The sequence below is a fragment of the Arachis ipaensis genome, chromosome B9 (genome assembly GCF_059453495.1).
Source record: "Arachis ipaensis isolate K30076 ecotype BB chromosome B9, ASM5945349v1, whole genome shotgun sequence".
Lineage (NCBI taxonomy): Eukaryota > Viridiplantae > Streptophyta > Magnoliopsida > Fabales > Fabaceae > Arachis > Arachis ipaensis.
Window position 1 is genome coordinate 18,967,769 of NC_142444.1, and position 19,968 is coordinate 18,987,736.

General features: G+C 36.7%; 3 protein-coding genes across 4 annotated transcripts; 2 read left to right on the forward strand and 1 right to left on the reverse strand.

Annotated features, from left to right (window-relative positions):
- The first annotated feature begins 210 nt into the window (after positions 1 to 210).
- LOC107618220 (uncharacterized) lies at positions 211 to 9,834 on the forward strand. 2 transcript variants are annotated; one of them, XM_016320222.3, is made up of 23 exons: positions 211 to 658; positions 762 to 841; positions 983 to 1,069; positions 1,186 to 1,236; positions 1,330 to 1,447; positions 1,563 to 1,619; positions 2,154 to 2,218; positions 2,310 to 2,393; positions 3,441 to 3,491; positions 3,584 to 3,646; positions 3,741 to 3,787; positions 4,714 to 4,783; positions 4,874 to 4,936; positions 5,310 to 5,399; positions 5,494 to 5,532; positions 5,786 to 5,935; positions 6,007 to 6,084; positions 6,176 to 6,261; positions 7,115 to 7,163; positions 7,248 to 7,328; positions 7,488 to 7,581; positions 8,140 to 8,252; positions 9,505 to 9,834. In XM_016320222.3, the coding sequence occupies exons 1-22, from the start codon at positions 541 to 543 to the stop codon at positions 8,202 to 8,204; spliced, it is 1,686 nt and encodes a 561-aa protein (XP_016175708.1). In that variant the 5' UTR covers positions 211 to 540; the 3' UTR covers positions 8,205 to 8,252; positions 9,505 to 9,834. The 2 variants fall into 2 exon arrangements, with proteins under 2 accessions (XP_016175708.1, XP_020966085.1); XM_021110426.2 differs by having other exon boundaries at positions 301 to 658; positions 983 to 1,081.
- Positions 9,835 to 12,626: 2,792 nt separating this feature from the next.
- Positions 12,627 to 13,494, reverse strand: LOC107619697 (uncharacterized). The gene has a single exon (XM_016321992.3). It carries the CDS (start codon positions 13,369 to 13,371, stop codon positions 12,856 to 12,858), a length of 516 nt encoding a protein of 171 aa, XP_016177478.1. The 5' UTR covers positions 13,372 to 13,494; the 3' UTR covers positions 12,627 to 12,855.
- Positions 13,495 to 17,328: 3,834 nt separating this feature from the next.
- On the forward strand, positions 17,329 to 18,931 carry LOC148543924 (uncharacterized). Its single transcript, XM_088498782.1, has 3 exons — positions 17,329 to 17,385; positions 17,559 to 17,617; positions 17,749 to 18,931. The coding sequence occupies exons 1-3, from the start codon at positions 17,329 to 17,331 to the stop codon at positions 18,929 to 18,931; spliced, it is 1,299 nt and encodes a 432-aa protein (XP_088354908.1).
- The last annotated feature ends 1,037 nt before the right edge of the window (positions 18,932 to 19,968 follow it).

Sequence of the window (19,968 nt, forward strand, 5' to 3'; positions counted from 1 at the left end):
AAAATGGAATCATGAGAGATCGACACGTCGCTTTCATTAGTTGGGGAAAAATCCAATTTTAATATATTAAGTAGATTGATAAGTAGATATGTCTTATTTTTATAAAATTTAAGAATATAATAAAAAATTTTTATAGACAAAAACTTCGGATACAAAATTTTTTAAGAATTTATTTAGGTATATACTCTAATATCCATAGTTAGGGATTTTAAATTTGCTCAAGACGAATTTGGGATTTGCGTAAGCAGGAAAATTGTCGAATTGTTGATCAAGTTAGTCGAGTACCTGAGCCTGAGGTTTACACACCATTTTTCTTTTTCCTTTTTTTTCTCTATCTAGGTTTTCTCTTTTTAAAATTGCATTCGGAAAGTGACTGCTACCTTTTTAGCTTCAGCTTCGGCCTCCATCATATAGCTTTGCGCCTACACTTTAACAAAGAGAGCCTCTCACTCTCACCCTTCTACCACCCCATATCTAACCAACTCACATAACACAACCAACCAACTAACTAACTAACCATTTCACAAACACAAACAAAAAATGAAGTACGTTTTGATCAGTGGAGGAGTCGTTAGTGGCCTTGGGAAAGGCGTCACAGCAAGCAGCATAGGAGTGGTTCTCAAAGCGTGCGGCCTCCGCGTAACTTCCATCAAAATTGGTTACACCTCTCTCTCTTTCTCTCTCTCATCAATGCTTCTTTTTCTTTCCACTTAAAAACATTCTGTTTTTTATTTATTCATTTTTATTATTATTGTATGCAGATCCGTACTTGAATATTGACGCTGGCACCATGTCTCCCTTTGAGCATGGAGAGGTTTTTGTTCTCGACGACGGAGGAGAGGTTTCTATTCTTCTTTCTTTTATTAATTTGAATTTGAATTTGAATTTGCATGTCTTGTAGTTGCTGTGCCGTTGGAAAATTACTTTATTTTAGTCGTTTTTGGTTTGACTTGGAAAATTGAAAAAAAAAAATTAATTAAAGGTGGATTTGGATTTGGGAAATTACGAGCGCTTCTTGGATGTTACGCTTACGAAGGATAACAACATCACCACGGGGAAAATATACCAGGTGCTTGTGAAAGTAATTGTTCTGTGGAAATTGATTTTATCTTCTTCTTCTTTTTTTTTTTTAATTATTTTTGTGGTTTAACGCTTTGTTTGTGTTTGGTTTTTTGTTTTGATCAGTCTGTTCTTGAGAAGGAACGTAGAGGAGATTATCTTGGAAAAACTGTTCAGGTGATTTTTAGTTATATATTTGTCGTTACTTGTTTGTTTTGCTTGCAGGGCTGCATGTCGACTCTTATTGAGTTTCATGGCGTTTTGAAACAGGTTGTTCCACATATCACTGATGCCATTAAGGATTGGGTTCAATCAGTTGCCGCAATTCCGGTCGATGGGCAGGAAGGGCCGGCAGATGTTTGTGTGATTGAGCTGGGTGGTACAGTTGGTAAGTTTTTTCTTCCCCCACCTCCTTTTTTTTTTCTTTAAATTAAATATGATTCTGTTTATGCTGCAATATCCACTACAGTTGATAAAGGAGGAGTCTGTTTTTCTTTATGCAGGGGACATTGAATCTATGCCATTTATTGAGGCTCTAAGGCAGTTGTCTTTTTCAGTGGGTATGACACTAGATTAGCATGTTTATGATTTTAGAATAACGTTACTTGATATATTTTCATACTATTCACTGCCTTTTTTTTGGTTTTGTGGAAATTATTGATTAATTTAATTTTATCATTGGCTTATTATTCTATGGTGAGAAGCATTTTCAATTTTCTATTGTGAGAAAAAGCATTTTCAATGATTCCTTAGTTATATAAACTTCTATGGTTACCTCTTGTGCAATTCATATAAGCTTGGCAGGGGTTTAAAACGTATTTGATAACTTCAGTGTGTGGACATTTCTTTTTCAGGGCAATTTGCTGCATGATTCTTTTATTTACATGCTATATCATTGTTCCAGTCACGTATAATGGTGTTGCATCACTGCATCATTAATTTATTATGCATAATGCTATTGTGTGGTTCAGTGAAGTCATTAATTGATATGATTCTTTTTTTTTATAAAAAAACTTTTTCTCTATGCGGCTATGAAGTGTATGTATCTTGTCATATAATACATCTCTTGCATTTTTCTCAATATTCTTTCTCAGGGCCTGACAACTTCTGCCTCATCCATGTTAGCCTGATACCGGTTTTGGGTGTAGTGGGAGAGCAAGTAATACTTAGTTATTTGTGGACTACTGTTGCATACTTTTATTTAAAACAGATTTCTTTCTCATTTATTGTGTACAATATCCTAATTCCAGAAAACAAAGCCTACACAACACAGTGTCAGGGAACTTAGAGCATTAGGCCTGACCCCTCATCTCTTAGCATGCCGTTCTGCAGAGGTATGTCATTCCATATTTTGGTACCTGGTTGTATTTCAAAAGTCTTACTCTATATAACAATTGTTTGCTAGAGTCTTATAGGTAGCGTACATAAAAAATGCTTTCTGATCTCTTTTATTGGTATAAACATTTGTTATAAAATTCAGATTCTACTTTGAGCATTGAATATAAATGATAAATATTTTCTTTGCTGTATTTTTCGTCTTAACTGAATTATGTTTGACCTTAATAGTTTAATGTTGAACCTTTGTGGAGCAGATTTATTCCTCCTTCTAATTCTAGAGTAATAATGTTTGATTCTCCATCTTAGTAATAATGGAATTTAGATGCATTATTGAAATTTATTGACCTTTTATTCGTGCATGTTTTATATTCAGAGATACTAGAAAATATGCTCATACTAGTTTTTCACCAAATAAGTAATATAATATTCAGGGGATGAAAATTTTTGCTAACATTTTCATTTGAGTTCTGACCAACTTCTACTACAATCATTATACATATACAAGGGCACATGCTCTGTTATTGACCCTTAGACTTTGGTTTCCAAAATTATTGGTTGTAAATACCTTAGAAATTATGAATCCGATAGAGCATTTAAATTTCTTTACAATTTTAAGCCGATAGGGTAAATATGTTTGCAGAGAAACTGAGTGTTGGTATTTTAGGAAATATTCACCAGGTGTCTATATATAGTGTAATGTACAGTTTAATCATCCAAAACACATACACTTCTTCAATTTTCTTACAATTTCAAGTATAGTGCTATTTCTCAAGCTACTTATTAGCTTATCTGGATATGGCTTTCGTGATGTGACAATTACATCTCCATAATGCTATATTTGGTGCAGTATTCAGGCAATATGATGGTAAAAAATAGTTCTTTCTTAATTAATTCTAAATTTGGGAAAACATGGAGGTTACTTGAATTTCCTTAAGTTGTAGGAAATTCCCAGTGTTTTTCAGAATCCTTCTATTTTGACATTTGTGTCGTCGGTGTTATTTTGGCTATATTTGTTGCTGAAAACCTGTTATTCAATATGGCAGCCTCTTCTGCAAAATACAAAGGATAAACTCTCACAGTTTTGCCATGTTCCAGTAAGTTGTTGGTGAACATAGCTTGGCTATTATCTGAATAATGCTTCACTGCATCAGATATTGATGCATATCTTCTGCATGTTCCCTTGCAGGTTGAAAATATACTGAATATCCATGATGTACCGAATATTTGGCATATTCCCCTATTACTTAGGGTGGGTTTCTAGCTAAGTATTGGTTCGGTTGTAGCTGGACTGTCTTGATTTGTTTTGTGTAATGATTTTCTTTTTGATTGGCTTCTATTTTCAGAACCAAAATGCTCACCATTCAATTCTGCAGCAGCTGAACTTACTGGAGTGAGTTATTTATTTAGTTTCTATCACTGCAGAAGGATAAACAGTTTTACTTGTGAATTTTGTCATGGATGCAACTTATGGTAGGATAAAATCTGTGTCACAAAATATGTAGCAGTCTAGAAATGGCTGTTTTCCACTTTCCCATCCGGGAAAGTGAAGAAAACTAACATTCCTAGCCCATTTGTCCACCCAACCTCACCCCACGCCTGCAGTCTCTCTCTCTCTCAATGAAATAAGATATTCACTGTTCATCCTAGCTGTATACTACATGTCTACATGCAATAGTATTCACGCTATAATTTTATGAAAGTAGTCCAATAGATAGTGTGTCTATATATATTGGGGCCATTTGGGATCTTTGCATAAGATTTCATTTGTGACTGTGCAATTTGTCCTCTTGTGTAAGCATTATTTTCTATTAGCTACCTCTCTAGCTTTTGAAAGTCCAGTAATGTTCTGTTAGCTACCTCTCTAACTTTTGAAAGTCCAAGAACTCTTGCAGCAAATGCCATTATAGCTGAAGTGGAATGGACTTAGCCCTGCTTCAGTTCGTGGTTTTCTAAACAGCCAGGGGAAAGAGAAGAAAACTTACTTTACTTTAAAATCAATTGATAAATTCCTTTGGAGATATCAAAGTTAACCCTTTCATAAAGTATTACATTGCTGCTTTATTCCTGTAACTACTCTAGCATGAGCGGTGCCCATGCTACAATAAAATTAACTCTAATCTAATATAACTAAATGCATTTCCAGATTATACAACATGACTGGAGTATGAGACAGCAGGATATATTCGTCTCTCTCAATATAGTTGATTATGTTTGGGCACTACATGGTGGATATGTCATTATCTGTTTTTTGGCTTTAAAGGAAGATAATAATAACAGGAAACTTCAATCTAATTCACCATCATAATTGTTTTTCAGAAAGGCTACATCTCCTGCTTTACAGCAATGGACAAAGATGGCTGAGACATATGATAATATTACTGATTCTGTTAGTACAATATGTTTACTTTGCATTTGATTTACCTAATGTTATTATAATATATTGTTCAATGTTTTAGAGCCTATTTGACATTTACAGGTGAAGATTGCGATGGTGGGAAAGTATGTTGGTCTAACAGACTCATATTTATCTGTTATAAAGGTGCGTTTTATACTTTTACTTATGTTTATACATTAAGATCTGGATGAAGTGTATTTGATGGAGAATTTGAGCAAAGATTATTTGGTATATTTATATTTAGCTGTCAACATTGTTTAGAAAATGAGGCTGAGGAATTTATAGACTACCTGGTAATTACATTTAAATTTTTCTTTATAGTTTTACTGAGTCTTGCTCTTTCTATAAATCTGATGCCCTTGTCTGCTAGTAAAAATCTGGACATTCTTACACAACTGTTGTTTTTAATTGTTTAATTCCTGTTTTTATTCTCTTTTCCCCCTTCTTCTCTCTCCCCCCCCCCCCCCCCCCCCACAAAAGGATCTAACTATGTTTTCAATGTTTGTTGTGTCTTCAGGCCCTTCTGCATGCTTGTGTTGCATTGTCATTGAGGCCATCAATTGACTGGATTGCAGCTTCTGACCTTGAAGATGACAGTGCTAAATCTGTAATAGTTCCTTTCAAATTGCTTCTCAAGAAATTTGGTTATTCGTCATTGTGAACATAACAACAATTACTTTATTTTGTCATTACTTGTTCAGACACCACAAGCATATGCTACTGCGTGGGAGACTCTCAAGGTATGTGTACTGTAGCACATGCAGTTTATGGAATGTAATTAATTATATTTGGAGTAACATGGTAGATGCTTGGGGATTTTTTTTTTACTTTATTAATGTTGCTAGATTTAGCACATTTTATTATACCTGTTTGTTATTTGAGACTATCAATGGAATTGTCAGACCATCTTTGAAATTGGATTCATAAAGAAATATGTTGCACTTGAATCAGTAGTCACATACTCACTCATTGTTGGAAAATTGTCACTTGCAGAGGGCTAATTGTGTCTTGGTTCCCGGGGGTTTTGGAGATCGTGGTGTCAAAGGTATGATGCTGGCTGCCAAATATGCCAGAGAGAACAATGTTCCTTACCTGGGCATTTGCTTGGGAATGCAAATTTCTGTTATTGAATTTGCTAGATCCGTAAGTATCATTTCTGTTTTGCTTTAGAACTGTATGCTTTTGTTGCTGTATAACTTGACATTCTATCTTAGGTTTTGGGCCTGGAAAGAGCAAACAGTGTAGAGTTTGATGCCCAAACACCAAACCCCGTAGTGATTTTCATGCCAGAAGTATGCATTTCTGAGCCCCTCACCCTGCCTTCCCCCCACCCCAACCACCACTATATTTGACATTTATTTTCCATTTTCTTCTTATAAACAGGGTTCACGGACACATATGGGAAGTACCATGAGGCTTGGATCTCGAAGAACACTTCTACAGACACCTGATTGTATTACTTCTAAGCTGTATGTGAAGTAGCTATCTGGTTATGTTTTATTATTTAAGTGATAGTTGAATAAATAATAAATTTGTAGATGTAGCTGCCCTTTAATTAGTTACCTTTTCTATTACGAACCTATTCAGTTATAACTTATAAACCAGGTGTATACATAATTCTACTTGAGCGTATCACTGGTTTGGTTGGTTCTTGTAAATAATTTGCCAACCTGCCAAAGCAAGAGATGTATTCTGTTATTGGAGAGGTGAGGAGACTATTTTGGGCAATTAGAAATAGAATCATTATAGAGGAGGCTGGGAGCCTTGAAAACTCATAGTACTATATATTAACTAGGTACAGTTGATACAGAAATACGTTATAGCAGTTTGCGTACATTCTTACCTAAATTGATACCATTTTCGTATGTTGTATTTCCCATTATATAGCTTTTGTGGTGGTATCATTGTATGTTAATATCCCGAACTCATTGCTTTGGGCCAGTGGTGTTTCTGGAGTACGCCTATAAGTAATGTGGTTGTTGATATTGATAATCATCATTTAGTTTGATGTTGAATTTTAGGGCCTGTTTAGAATTCTCAGCATTGCTCTAGTTTCAAAGGGCACGATTTGGTTATACCCTAGTCAGTGATGATAGGGAAGGAGTAGCTCACATTGATTAACCAGTCCGCCCACCAAACACACAAATCCTTCCTCCCTTCTTGCTTCCTTTACCATAGGAGCATGTGTAGCATCTGCAAGACTATAGCCTGGCTTTGAATATCTAGTGACAGCGTTATTTATGGTTTCCTTAATAACTGCTATAAAAATTATATGATTGGAATGCGTTGTCAGCACTCACTATGCTTGCTGCTGTTTTTTAGGTATGGCAATTCAGCATATGTTGATGAACGACATCGGCACAGATATGAGGTTTGACCTTGTACCTTTTTTTTTTGGTGATTGCAAGAGACACATGTAGTACAACTCTTGTAATTTTGCATTAACATTATGCAGGTCAATCCAGATGTTATCAGAACTTTAGAAGAAGCTGGACTGAAATTTGTTGGGAAGGATGAAACAGGAAATCGGATGGAGGTTAGTTTTATGGCTGAGAAATGTTTTGAGGCAAAACAATATTTACTAGAACCAAAGTGGAATTGGATACTGATTTATTTGTTATTCCTACACAGAATTCACTTATTTTATCATTTTTTATAATAATTTCTGGATTTTAATATATTTTCTTTGGCACAGATCTTAGAGCTTCCAAGTCATCCATACTATGTAGGTGTGCAATTTCATCCAGAATTCAAATCCCGGCCAGCAAGACCCTCTGCTTTGTTTCTAGGTAGTGGCCACTCTCAGAATTGTCTTTTCATAACTTGCAACTCATGAGGCATAAACCAGGAGCCAAGAAACCATTAATATTAGCTTGTGTGACATGCGGATAACATTAACCTTTCGCCTAGTATACCTTTGTTATTACATAATCTCTTATTTAAGCCTAAAAATACTTATTGCATTCTCATTTGAATTGATACTTGAATGTTTTTTGAAATGTGAAAAATAAAGACGGGGCAGTGGTTACGTATAAAAATATAAAAGCAGTAGATACAGAAATTCGTTTGGTTGTGGAGACAAAAATGGAGACACAATTATTTTGTCCTAGAAACAGAAAATTCTTATATTTTCTATACTTCTTCAGTTCTTAAAAGTGGGAACATAAAATATCTATTTTTGTCCTTTTATCTCTGTCTCTTCATTTCTATTTTTTCTCAGACAAAATCCGAATGCAACCTAAAGTCCTTATGTCATTTAACTTCTTTTAACCATCTTCATGTCCTGTTTGAAAGTTTCTTACATCTGTCTATACTATGTTAAGTATCTTCTGCTGCTTCCCTTGTAGGTCTCATATTGTCAGCAACCGGGAAGTTGGAAGCATATGTTAGTAGACGTCAGAATGGAAGTTAATGTACTATTTGGTACTATAGGACCCAATTCCGATCATGACATTCTAAGGTAAAGTTCTCGAAAGAGAAAAAAAGAAAAAGACAATTGCTTAGAGGGTAGAGCATAGGAACTGAATAAGATGGGGTAAACCTGAAGTAGAGTATGCGTGCCATGAGCAGCTGCGCATGCTTCTTTAGGTTGGTAGTCATATGGGTTAAGCACCGAAATGGATTCTGAAAAGTTCTAGCGCTTACAAAAAGGACCATAAGAAAAAAAGAACAAAATTCTCCCCCAAAAGATATTTGTCATTTGCCAAAATAATAGTTAAACCATGAGTAAATTATTAGGTAGTATGTCTATGCTTATAGTAGCTACGGTGGCTATGTAAGTGTTGTTTAAATTAAAGTCATGTTTTTTTTAACATTTTGATTTCACTTTTTTTTAGCAACCTCTTTAAAAAGCATTGTTAAATAATAAAAAGCATTATTTTAATTTTAACAACACTTTTTGAAACACCATAGCCACCGTAATATAGGCATACTAGAATGCACCAAATTATTATTAAACAAACATGGAATTTATTCATGATTGAACCTTTTTGACAAGCATCCTATATCTTTTGGGAATTTTTTTGTAGTTTCTTTCTTTTGGAATCAATTTTGATGGCGTAAGAGTATTTCAGTGCCCGTCTTGGTGTTCATCTCATTTTCATGCGCATTAGATGCAGACTAATATTATTTGCCAATACAAATTCATTGGTTTGCCATCAAAACTGACATAATCTTTTGAATTTAAATTAATAAAACTTATGGTAGGATGCTTAAAGGTGGTTGCAAACTTGCAAATACTAGTATATCATGCTTGAAGCATGGCAGCTATATTAATAGAGGGTAATTAGTTGACGAAATAGCTTAATAATGAACTCATCCATTTTCGTTATTGTCAGGGTCTATTTTTCATGTTGACTGGTATCTCAACAATATGTGAATGGTAAACCCTAATTAACCTTAAATCACTTTTTAGGAGTCACAAGGTGGTTTTATTCTTTTGGAGATTATTTTGTCAAACAGTAGATATCTTTTGAAGGCCATGGACTAGTTTCACTCATTTAGGGGATTATTTTGTTGGTGACAAAAATCTTTTGGGTGCCATTTTAGTCGTATATACTTATCAGTGACTTCGTAGTGTGCTTCCGAGGGTTCTTTCCTTGCAAATATCAGTACGTCATGGTTACAACTTGTTAACAACTAAAATTTGAATTTTCATGTCTTCCTAAGATGACACATTACATTCTTGTCATCATTTTCAACCTTCCATGCAGACTACATAAAATATTGATGGTTATTCGATATGCATAATCGAGGTCTGAAGCAGAGCTCATTCTTTTGCTACACTGAAGAAGTTACTTTACATTTGAAAGCTGACCATTAACCTTTACATTTCCAGACCTTACTGGCTTATCTGTTATTGTTTGAAATTGTTTCCATGTTGAGTTTACCACACCCCAAACGTGATGATTTTCTTGTAAGTTCGCCTCTCTGGTTATTTTTCCCCCCCAAGAAATGTATGTAGGAGAACCAAGAGGTGATATAAGCAATTTTTGTTTTGGATTTGTTATCTACTTGTTCTAATGTTTTATTTGAGGTTTAAATACGTAGTCACGGGTCACGATGCTTAAACGTTTGATTTAAAATTTTCCAACGAAGCAATTCAAAACATTGCAAAATAACACTGGCCGATGCAATTGCTGTACTTTTACTTAGGAACAATGATTGCACTTTGGTCCTGTTTGCCCATATCAAACTGAAAAAATACATCAATCCGATTGTAGCTTTAAAATTTAGTCCCTACTCCCTACTCCCTACTCTTCGACTCTTTTTTGGTTGTATGTTGGCCTTGATAGTGTTTACGAGTTTGATTTTTGAAGAGGAGAAAAATGTTTTGAAGGTTAAACATATTCACAAGTTTAATTATTTGGAGAGCGAGAATTTTGAGGTTTTTCTTAGCCTTTCAAAACCTTTCAGGTGTGTCTTTTTAACGTTTCTGCAAGTTAAGGGGTATTATCTTTTCTTACTAATAATTATTATATTACCAATTATTTATTCTTAATACTTAAGGATAATAAACTTGTGAAATCAAATAAAACACCTAAATTTTCTTTTACATAGTTCAAATTTGTAAACAAGAAGAGTTTAAAAATCTTAGGTGTATTTAATTTGCGTTTTTATTTTTTATTTTTGTTTTGTTTTGATGTCTGAAGTTATTATAAGAACAGTAAAAGAAAGTTTTGGTAAATTTAGAGAGATAAGACTAAGAGACAAGGAGTCCTGGTGGTAAAATAGAGTGTACAAGAAAAGATAAAGGCAAAAAATGAGTGTTTTAAAGAGTAGTATGTGTTGCAATGAAGATAATTGGAAAAAATATAAGGCAGTTAAGAAAGGGACAAAAGTGGCTGTAAGTGAAGAAAGAACAAGAGTATATGAGGGTCTCTACCGATCTTTAGGCACGAAAGAATGAGAAAAAGGTATATATAGAATCGCAAAGAGCTGTGAAAGAAGAACGAGAGACTTGGATCAGGTTAAGTGCATAAAGGATAAAGACGGAGAGGTTTTGGCTCAAGATGAGAAGATCAATAAAAGGTGGAAGAGCTACTTCTACGTGTTATTTAATGAAGGACAGAATACTCTTCCGAGCATCGGTCGGTTATGCACGAGTGAAGAAGATCAAAACTTTGACTATTATCAAAGGATTCGAGACTTCAAGGTAAAAGAGGCTCTAAAGCGGATGAAAAATGGCAAGATAGTAAGACCTGATAATATTCCGATTGAACTTTGGAAGGGCCTTGGAGAGAAAGGTATCAGTTAGTTAACCAAGCCTTTTAATTAAGATTTTAAGGTTAAAGAAGATGCCAAATGAGAGAAAAAAGAGTATTTTGGTACCTATCTACAAGAATAAGGAGGATATATAGAATTGCAGAAACTATAAAGGAATCAAACTCATAAGCCATATCATGAAGTTATGGGAAATGGTAATAGAATGGAGGCTGAGACAAGAGACATAAGTAACAGAGAACCAATTTAATTTTATGTCAGGTAGATCCATCACTAAAGCTACATACCTGTTAAGAAGGATGATGGAGATGTATCGTAATAATAAAAGAGATCTATATATGGTGTTTATTGATTTGGAAAAAAGCATACGATAGGGTGTCAAGGGAGGTCTTATGGAAGGTTTTGGAAAGGAAGAGAGTAAGGATCACATATCTTCGTGCAATTAAAGACATGCATGATAGGGCTACAACTAGTGTGAAAACTTAAGGTGGTGTGATAGAGAAATTTTTTATTGATATAGAATTACACCAGGGATCATTCTTAAGTCTATACCTTTTTACATTAGTCTTAGAAATACTCACGAAGCATATCCAAGAGCTTGTGTTATGGTACATGCTTTTTGCCGATGATATTGTCCTTATGGGAGAGTTCAGGAAAGACCTAAATAAGAAGTTAGACTTATAAAGAGAAGCTCTAGAAGTATATAGTCTGCGCATAAGCTGTAGCAAGACGGAATATATGAAATGTAAGTTCGGTCGGCGAAGGAAAAACTCTAATACAGAAGTGAAGATTGGAAAAAACATCCTACGAAAAGTTAAAAGGTTTAAGTATCTTGGGTGCATCATATAGGATAATGGAGAGATTGAACAGGATGTAAATCATAAGATCCAAGCAGGTTAGTCAAAATGGCCGAGTGCGTCTGGTTTTATATGTGACAAAAAAGTATCTTTAAAACTTAAAGGTAAATTCTATCACACTGCCATTAGACCGGCTATACTTTATGGTACAGAGTGTTGGACGGTCAAAGAAGAGTATGAACATAAATTAAGTGTGGCAGAGATGAAGATATTAAGATGGATGAGTGATCATACGGGGTTGGATAGAATAAAGAACGAATATATAAGAGAGAGAGTTGGAGCAGCACCTATTGTGGAAAAGATAGTAGAATCATGTCTCAGATGATTTGGAAGAAGACTAGAGGAAGATATAGGAAGACCATCCATGAAATGGTCAAATGATATCTACATATAAACAGTCTCTTTGTAGATGATACATGTCAGAGTTTAATGACGTCATTTGATTCATGTAGCAGACCCCACCTAGTGGAACAAGATTTTATTGTTGTTTTTTTTAGTGTTTTTTGTTTTTAGAATTTTATAAAGAAAAAAAAAAAAGATAAAATATGAGATGAAAATAAGAATTGATGAATATATTAATGAAAAATATTTTTTGCACCGTAAATATTTATTAATTTTTAATGCTGAAAATGAAAAACATATAAGAAAAAGTGTACACTATTAATGTTCTTTTTAAGATAAATGAACTGAAATGTGTCATCATAACATTTAGCAATTATATTACACAGGTTCACACTTTATTCTACAATGATTAGTATATTAAATTATTAACCCGCGGTGTTTTATTGATATAACTAAGAAAAAAAATTGTAAATACAAGAATACAAAAATAGTAATATCTCCCAATATCTACAAACATCTCGCAATAGTTCTCGACTACTCATGTCTCATACTTTTCAAGATACAAAACTTTCTACCATTAGCCGTAGATTCAAAATATTTAAGGGATGGGAAATAGTCAAATAATAAAAGAAATGGAAATTCTCAACAAGTAGTAGTGTCTCTGTTTGGTGTCCCATTGTATTGTAGATAAGAAATCTGTCGCTGAAGCTTCATTTGCTCGTAGAACTTAGCAATGAACTCCTCAGCTCTCTTATCAATCCCTTCTTCTTGTTCTTCTCCATCATCTTTCCATTCCTCTTCATGATTATTGTGGTCGGCATTGTCATCTTCAAAGTCGTAGTCGAAATCAACGTGAGGATTTATACATGGGATGTGAGGCAAGTGAAGGAAGCGCATGGAGGAATTAGGACGGTACATCTTGACATGGAAGATTGGAGTCTTATCAAATGAGAGCTCACGCTCAAAGTAATGAATTTGATTGCTTTGTGATGAAGACGTTGTTGTGTGGCCGAGGCGCTTCAAGTACTTGGGCACAAGACGCAGCTCCATCGCAAGCCTGCGCTTGAACACGCCCCCTTTGCGAGCCCATAGCAATGAAACCCTCAACAGCTTCCATGCTCTGTGAGAAAGATCACTGTTCTTCTTCGTCAAAGGCATAATGTATGTAATAACTACGTAACTAGCGGCTTAACAAACACTAGAGTGAGTGATAGTTATAGAGTGTGATTGGGGTGATGCGAAATTTAGTTTCAGAGTGATGAATGTTGATGATGGAAGATGCCGTTGCTGCTGTTTATATATATACAAGTATCTAATGGGAGTTTTGGACGCGTTAGTGTGTTTAGGAAGATACACAGTTATTTGGTTTTAAGGTTTTTTAGTTGAATAATATATTGAGCCCATAAAAAAGGTGGTTACATTTTCGTTAAAAGCGTTCTACATAACTATTTAATTATATGTTATTTATTATTTGTTTGTTCATTTTTTCGGTGTTATCAAAGAATAATAAATGCATTATTTTTTTAATGTTTTCTTCGGTATAATAAACTTAAATTATATAAAATATAAAAATTCTATATTATAATATTTTTTATGAAACTTACGAGACATATGAAAAATAGTATAAAAATTATTTTTTAATTTAATTAAATTATTATATAAAGTATTTAATATTTTTTTATTTTTTATTATATTTTTTAATTTAATAAATTAAAAATTAATTTATCACGAATTAAAAATTTATTTAAAAACTTTTTATTAGCTAATAAATTACTGTATTTATATATATAAAACGAAATTCGAATGCGGGCTAATCAGTGAGTTATTAGGTGTTGAACATTTTTAATGTATCGGATTATTTTTCTTAACGTTTATTTTTCGTGTGTCAAACATGAGATGTGTGCTGTGGGCAGCGGTGCCAGGTGTCATGTGACAACTCGGGGACACGGCTATGTGCTTGTACGCGGTTGGGATCTAGCTGGATACACAGACTACAAATAATATAATATGATTTATGATTCTCTGTTATTACTAATTTACCCCTAATTTCTCAAAGGGCTATTATGATTTATGAATGATCGACAACTAAAGGATCTGTTACGAAATCCATTTGCAAGTGTTGGTTATTATTATTGTTATTGTATATTTTTTATTTTTTTCATTTTTTGATGATCGATTTTTTTCCGTTAAAAAATCCTTTAGGTATATTTAGATAAGTGCAAGTATTACATTAAGATCAATAAAACAAACTGCAAGATTGCTTCTGTGAATGGGGTCATTTTGGTCATATGACACAAGAAGCAAAAATGGCTATTATAGGACCCGCAGCCACATGAAATGAAGGCTGCTTCTAGTTGGAGTTTGTTGGGACATATTTGATCGCCGTTTACGCTAGCTTTCACACTAAGTAATAAAAAAAGATGTATCTTCTTTGACAGAAAATTTAGGCACGTTCCTACAAGTAAACGCTTTTCTCTATGTTGGTCTAGAAGTATTGAAGTAAACGCATTTTATTATATTTTTTTAAGTTAACCCTTTCTTAATAAATAGAATTTCTTAATCAGTGGAAGCGGATCCAAAGATCCACGAGCAAGTCAGCAACTGTATTTGTTTGTTGAAATTTTGAGGGGTTTTTTTGGGCCTTCTTCTAAATGAGATTACAATCAAAATAATCTTTCGATTTTAATTCAATAATTAAAATAGTTTTTTAATTTTTAAAGAGAAAAGGACAAATTGATTTTTAATTTTTTTGTATACGAACATTTAAATTTTTAATGATTTAAAAATACATTTAAATTTTTAACCTCTTCAAAATCCGGATATATAAATCTCTGAGTCTAATTTGTCCAATTTTAAATACTCTCTCACATGTGCATCCATATCAATTAAGTCAGTACAACAAGAGTCACATTTGATTTTTTTGTTGAGTCTAACAGACCCAAGTGAATATCAATTGTTCAATTGGACTGGCCGCATAAATGACATATACCTTTCACGGAAACAAAAAAGGGATACGATCTACATGTTTGCGTTCATACGCTACACTACAAAGGGAGGAGTTTTGAAAGCTATAACAGAAATGAATCATATGAAGCTAAGAGGAAAGGAGGTGTTTGTTGGGGAAGCAAAGTACAGGAGATCGTTGGTTACGAAGGACATGAAGAAGATACAGATAGCAGATGGCAACCGAAATGACATGATCCGCCAACCGCCGCGAGAAAGTAAGCCTGCTCAGATAACCCCATCTAGCTGCCCTGAAGATGTATCCAAAGGGAAAAGGAACCAAGATCCACATGGAAATGGGTGGACAAAGAAACTGGAAGTGGCTGTGGCGAAAGAAAATTTAAACTGACTACAGAAAAGTCTTATAGGTAGTACGATGAAGGCCATTGACTTTAGGTCACTAGAGGGCATGGTTGAGAAGATGTTCCCTCAAGTAGTTCAAGTTCGTGAAATGGGAGCGTATAAAGCAATGTTGACCTTCGACAGTCTGCTGAACGCTGAAGAGTCGTACACGTTTAAAATGAATAGCCTACTGCAGCTGTTTCATAGCGTATGGAGGTGGGATGAATCGGAAAGAAGTGAATCTCGCAGGGTGTGGTTAGAGTGCTTTGGGATTCCGCTTCATGTTTGGTCTGTGGATACCTTTAGGTCGATAGGAGGTCTGTGGGGGGAGGTGGTTGGGTGTGATAAAGCAACGGAATCATGCTCTTCGTTCAGTGTTGGACGGGTCCTAATTGATACCTGTGCTATGGATGTAATTAATGAATGGGTTCATATCACAATAGGCACCAGTGGATTCGATGTTTTGGTAAAAGAGGTGGGTAAGGAAGCTTATGGTTTGCACTGTAACATGGACAACATGGCCGATGGTATACAAAGACGCGATTATTGGGATCATACAACAACAAAGGTTGGTGATGATAAAGCTACAACGTCTGTAATGTCAACAAAGGTGATAGGTTATGATGATCAGGCTGCGGAAGTTGCTATGAAGGTGCTAAGGGATGAGGTTGAAGATGAGGGTAAACCTGTAATTTCAGATTGAACGAGTGGAGTTATGACAATTTAATACACAATCAAAGTAAAATGGTAACACACCAGCCTCTTAAGGAAGAGAATAAAGGATTGGCAGATTCGGCGGGATTTGATAATTACAACGAAGGGGATTCTGAGGCCACCTTACCGTGAAACTATAGTGGACCACATATTGGGCTGGGTAAGGGGGTAAGTTTGGTTAACTCCAATGTAGGAGGCCTGGTAAACTATGCAGACAGCTATGGATTGGGCCAAGAAGGCCCAAGATCACCACCAGCAATGCTAACAAGTTCACAATGCAAGAAGAGCGCTGGTGGACCTCCTGGGCTGGATCCACGCATGCTGAGTCGGGTCGGTGGGCTCCAAGGAGAAAGCGGCGGGTCTGGCTATGCTCCCCTGACGCTAAGGTCTTCCCGTGTGTGGAGGGGCGAGAGTAGTATGTCGCGACAGGAAATCACCGGCGCTGAAGGCCGCCGAGGGGACATCACGGTGGTTAGGGAGTCGGCTCAGGTGCGCCATTGGGTTGTTGCCGAACCCACGCTGGAAGCCGGTAATACCTATGAAGAAGGGCGAAGTCCCGTGGAGGGGGAAGAAGTCTTCGATCGATCTGCTGGAGGGGATCCGAGGTTGCCTGGGCTTGTCGGCGGAGGGGTTGAAGTCAGAGGAAGCCGAGCGGTGATGGTGGGGTGCCGCGTGAGAGAAGGGGTACAAGTGGCTGGGAGTGTGATCGAGAAGACTACCAACGAACCTCAGGAAGATACTAACCTCGGGTTTCACGGGGAAAAAACTGCAGCTGTTGGTAATGAAGATAGTGGTATTGGCTCTGTAGAAGACATTAATCTCACTGATCAGAATGTTAGCAAGAGCGCCGGTGACAGACAGAACCAATCGGGGGAGGAAGGCCACGCGATTTCTGATGAGGACAGTGGCACTGAGGCCCTAAGCCTGGATGAGCAGGAGACGGAAAATAAGAAGACCTGGAAACTAGCCAAGGAATCAGAAGCAGTGCTGTATGATGAAGAGGACGACATAATGGCTATTCTTCAAAAATAGAATGAAGCTATCGCTCGGAAAAAAATGTTAGCAAAACAGAAAGCTAAAGCAAGGCGGAGCAGGCCGAAATCTCACAAAAAGGTGTGTAATTATATTGTAAAATGACTTTAGGATCATGGAATGTTAGGGGGTTAAGGGGGGATGGAAAGATGAGGATGGTGAAGGACCTAAAGAGGAAATATAGGTTGAATAGGTTAGGCTTGGTAGAGACTAAAAGGCAGATTATAACAAGATTTGATGTTTTGAAAATTTAGGGGAATGGCTGTGCAAGGTGGGAGTATGTGGGGTCTGATGGTGCGTCTGGTGGGCTACTGTTAGTGTGGGATGATGCGTTTTTTAAAATGCGTAATTGCCATAAAGGAGAGAGGTGGTTGTGTGTTGAAGGGAGTTGTTGAACAATAATATTGATTGTGCTTCTTTCTTAGTTTATGGTGTGCATTCTAGAAATGAAAAACTTATTGTGCGGGAGGAATTGAGTTACATAACTGGTTTGTGCCAAGGCCCCTGCTACTTTTTAGGGGACTTTAATGAGATTGTACAGGTGGAGGAAAGACAAGGCAACGATACGTTACCTTCATCGGCGGAAGATTTCAAGAATTGGATATCTGACATGGGCTTGGAGGACTTGCCGATCACTGACCGTAAATTTACATGGTTCAGAGGACGATCTTGTAGCCGCATCGATAGAGCTTTGGTCAATTTGGAATGGCTTGAGGTGTTCCCGGAGACTCGCTTGAGAGGTGGGCCACGGGGATTGTCAGATCACTGCCCGATTATAGTGGAGGTTAACAGGCAAAGGGATGGGCCGAGACCGTTCAGAAGTCTAGATTCGTGGTTCACTCATGAAGGCTTTATGAGATTGGTTAAAGAAGAATGGAGAGGGCTAAGTGACTTACAATTCACTGATAAATTAAAGGCTTTGACGGGTCCTCTGGGAAGGTGGCATAAGGCGAATTTTAGTGATATGGATAAGAAAATTGCGAAGTTTGAGGACGAGATCAAGAAGCTAGATGACATGGTGAGTGATAGGGTTTATGATAGAACGGTGGAGGTTAGAAGGAGAGCGTTAGTTGTGTGCTGCGAGAAATGGTATGTGAGGAAAGAACTACATTGGAAGCAACTATCAAGGTCGAAGCACGCTAAGGACATGGATAAAAATACCAGATATTTCCACAACTTAGCTTCTGCGAGAAGGAGGAATAACAGGATTGATGAGCTGGTTATTAATGGACGGTTGATAAGGAATCAAGCTAGGATTAAGGTTGCCATCAACGGTTTTAACAAAAACTTATATTATCAAGAGAGGTCGCCCAGGATAGGTTTCAGAAATGGGCTGGTGAATGTGATCCGTGAGGAAGATACTTTGGCTTTAGAGCTACAACCGACACCTCAGGAGGTTAGGGAGGCAGTGTGGGATTGTGAATCCTCCAAGGCTCCAGGAAGTGATGGATACAACATGAACTTTATAAAGAAGTGCTGGGATGTAATTGGTGCTGAATTCACGGCAGCGTGCTGGACTTTTTCCAATCCTCCAAGTTATCGGCAGATGCTAATGTTACCTGGGTGGCACTGGCCCCCAAGTTTACTGGAGCCAAAGAAATCAAAGATTTGTAGCCAATTAGCATAGTGGGGTGTGTGTATAAGGTGATCTCGAAGCTGTTGGTTAGGAGAATGCGAGGAGTCATGCCAGGACTAGTGGGCGAGACACAGACTGCTTTTGTCAAAGGCCGAAAGATCCATGATGGGGCCCTGATAGCGTGTGAAACTGTCCAGTGGTTCAAACTAAGGAAAAAGGAAGCGGCAATTGTTAAGTTAGACTTTCAAAAAGCATATGATAGGGTCAAGTGGAGCTTTGTGGATCTTGTTCTGCAAAAGCTGGGGTTTGGACGAAGGTGGAGGGGCTGGGTTATGGAATGGATCAGCACGTGTTCTATGTCAGTGTTGGTAAACGGATCGCCTTCTAAGCCGTTCAAGATGGAAAGGGGTCTGAGACAAGGTGATCCTCTGTCCCCCTTTTTATTTGTTCTTGTTGTGGATGGCCTGCACAGGATAATTGGAAAGGCTGTTAGGAATGGTTGTATATCACCGTTGTTGGTTGGGAGAGATCATATCGAGTTGTCACATCTTCAGTTTGCAGATGATACGGTTTTGTTCTGCTCACCTGAGGAAGAAACCATTAAAAAACTACAAGAGGTTACTACGGTGCTTTGAGTTGATGTCGGGCTTAAGTATCAATTTTGATAAATCTAGCTTGATTCCTATTAACTATAATGAGCTGTGGATACGTCGTATGTGCAAGGTGTTAGGGTGTAAGGAAGCAACTCTTCCAGTAAAATACCTGGGAATCTCGCTTGGAGCAAATCCCAAGTTGGTTAAGACTTGGAAGCCAATTATAGACAAAGTGGAGGAAAAGCTTAGCCTCTGGAAAGCCAAGGTCCTCAACAAAGCTGGTAAATTGGTGCTTATCAAATCTGTGTTGAATAGCTTCCCGGTGTATTATCTGAGATTATATAAGATGCCTAAGGCTGTAGCGGAGAAGTTGATCTCCTTGCGGAGAAGTTGATCTCCTTACAGAGAAGATTCCTATGGAGTAAGGAGGATGGGAGGAATGGTATGGCTATGGTCAAGTGGGAGGTGGTGCAGGCTCCTAAAAGGTTAGGAGGC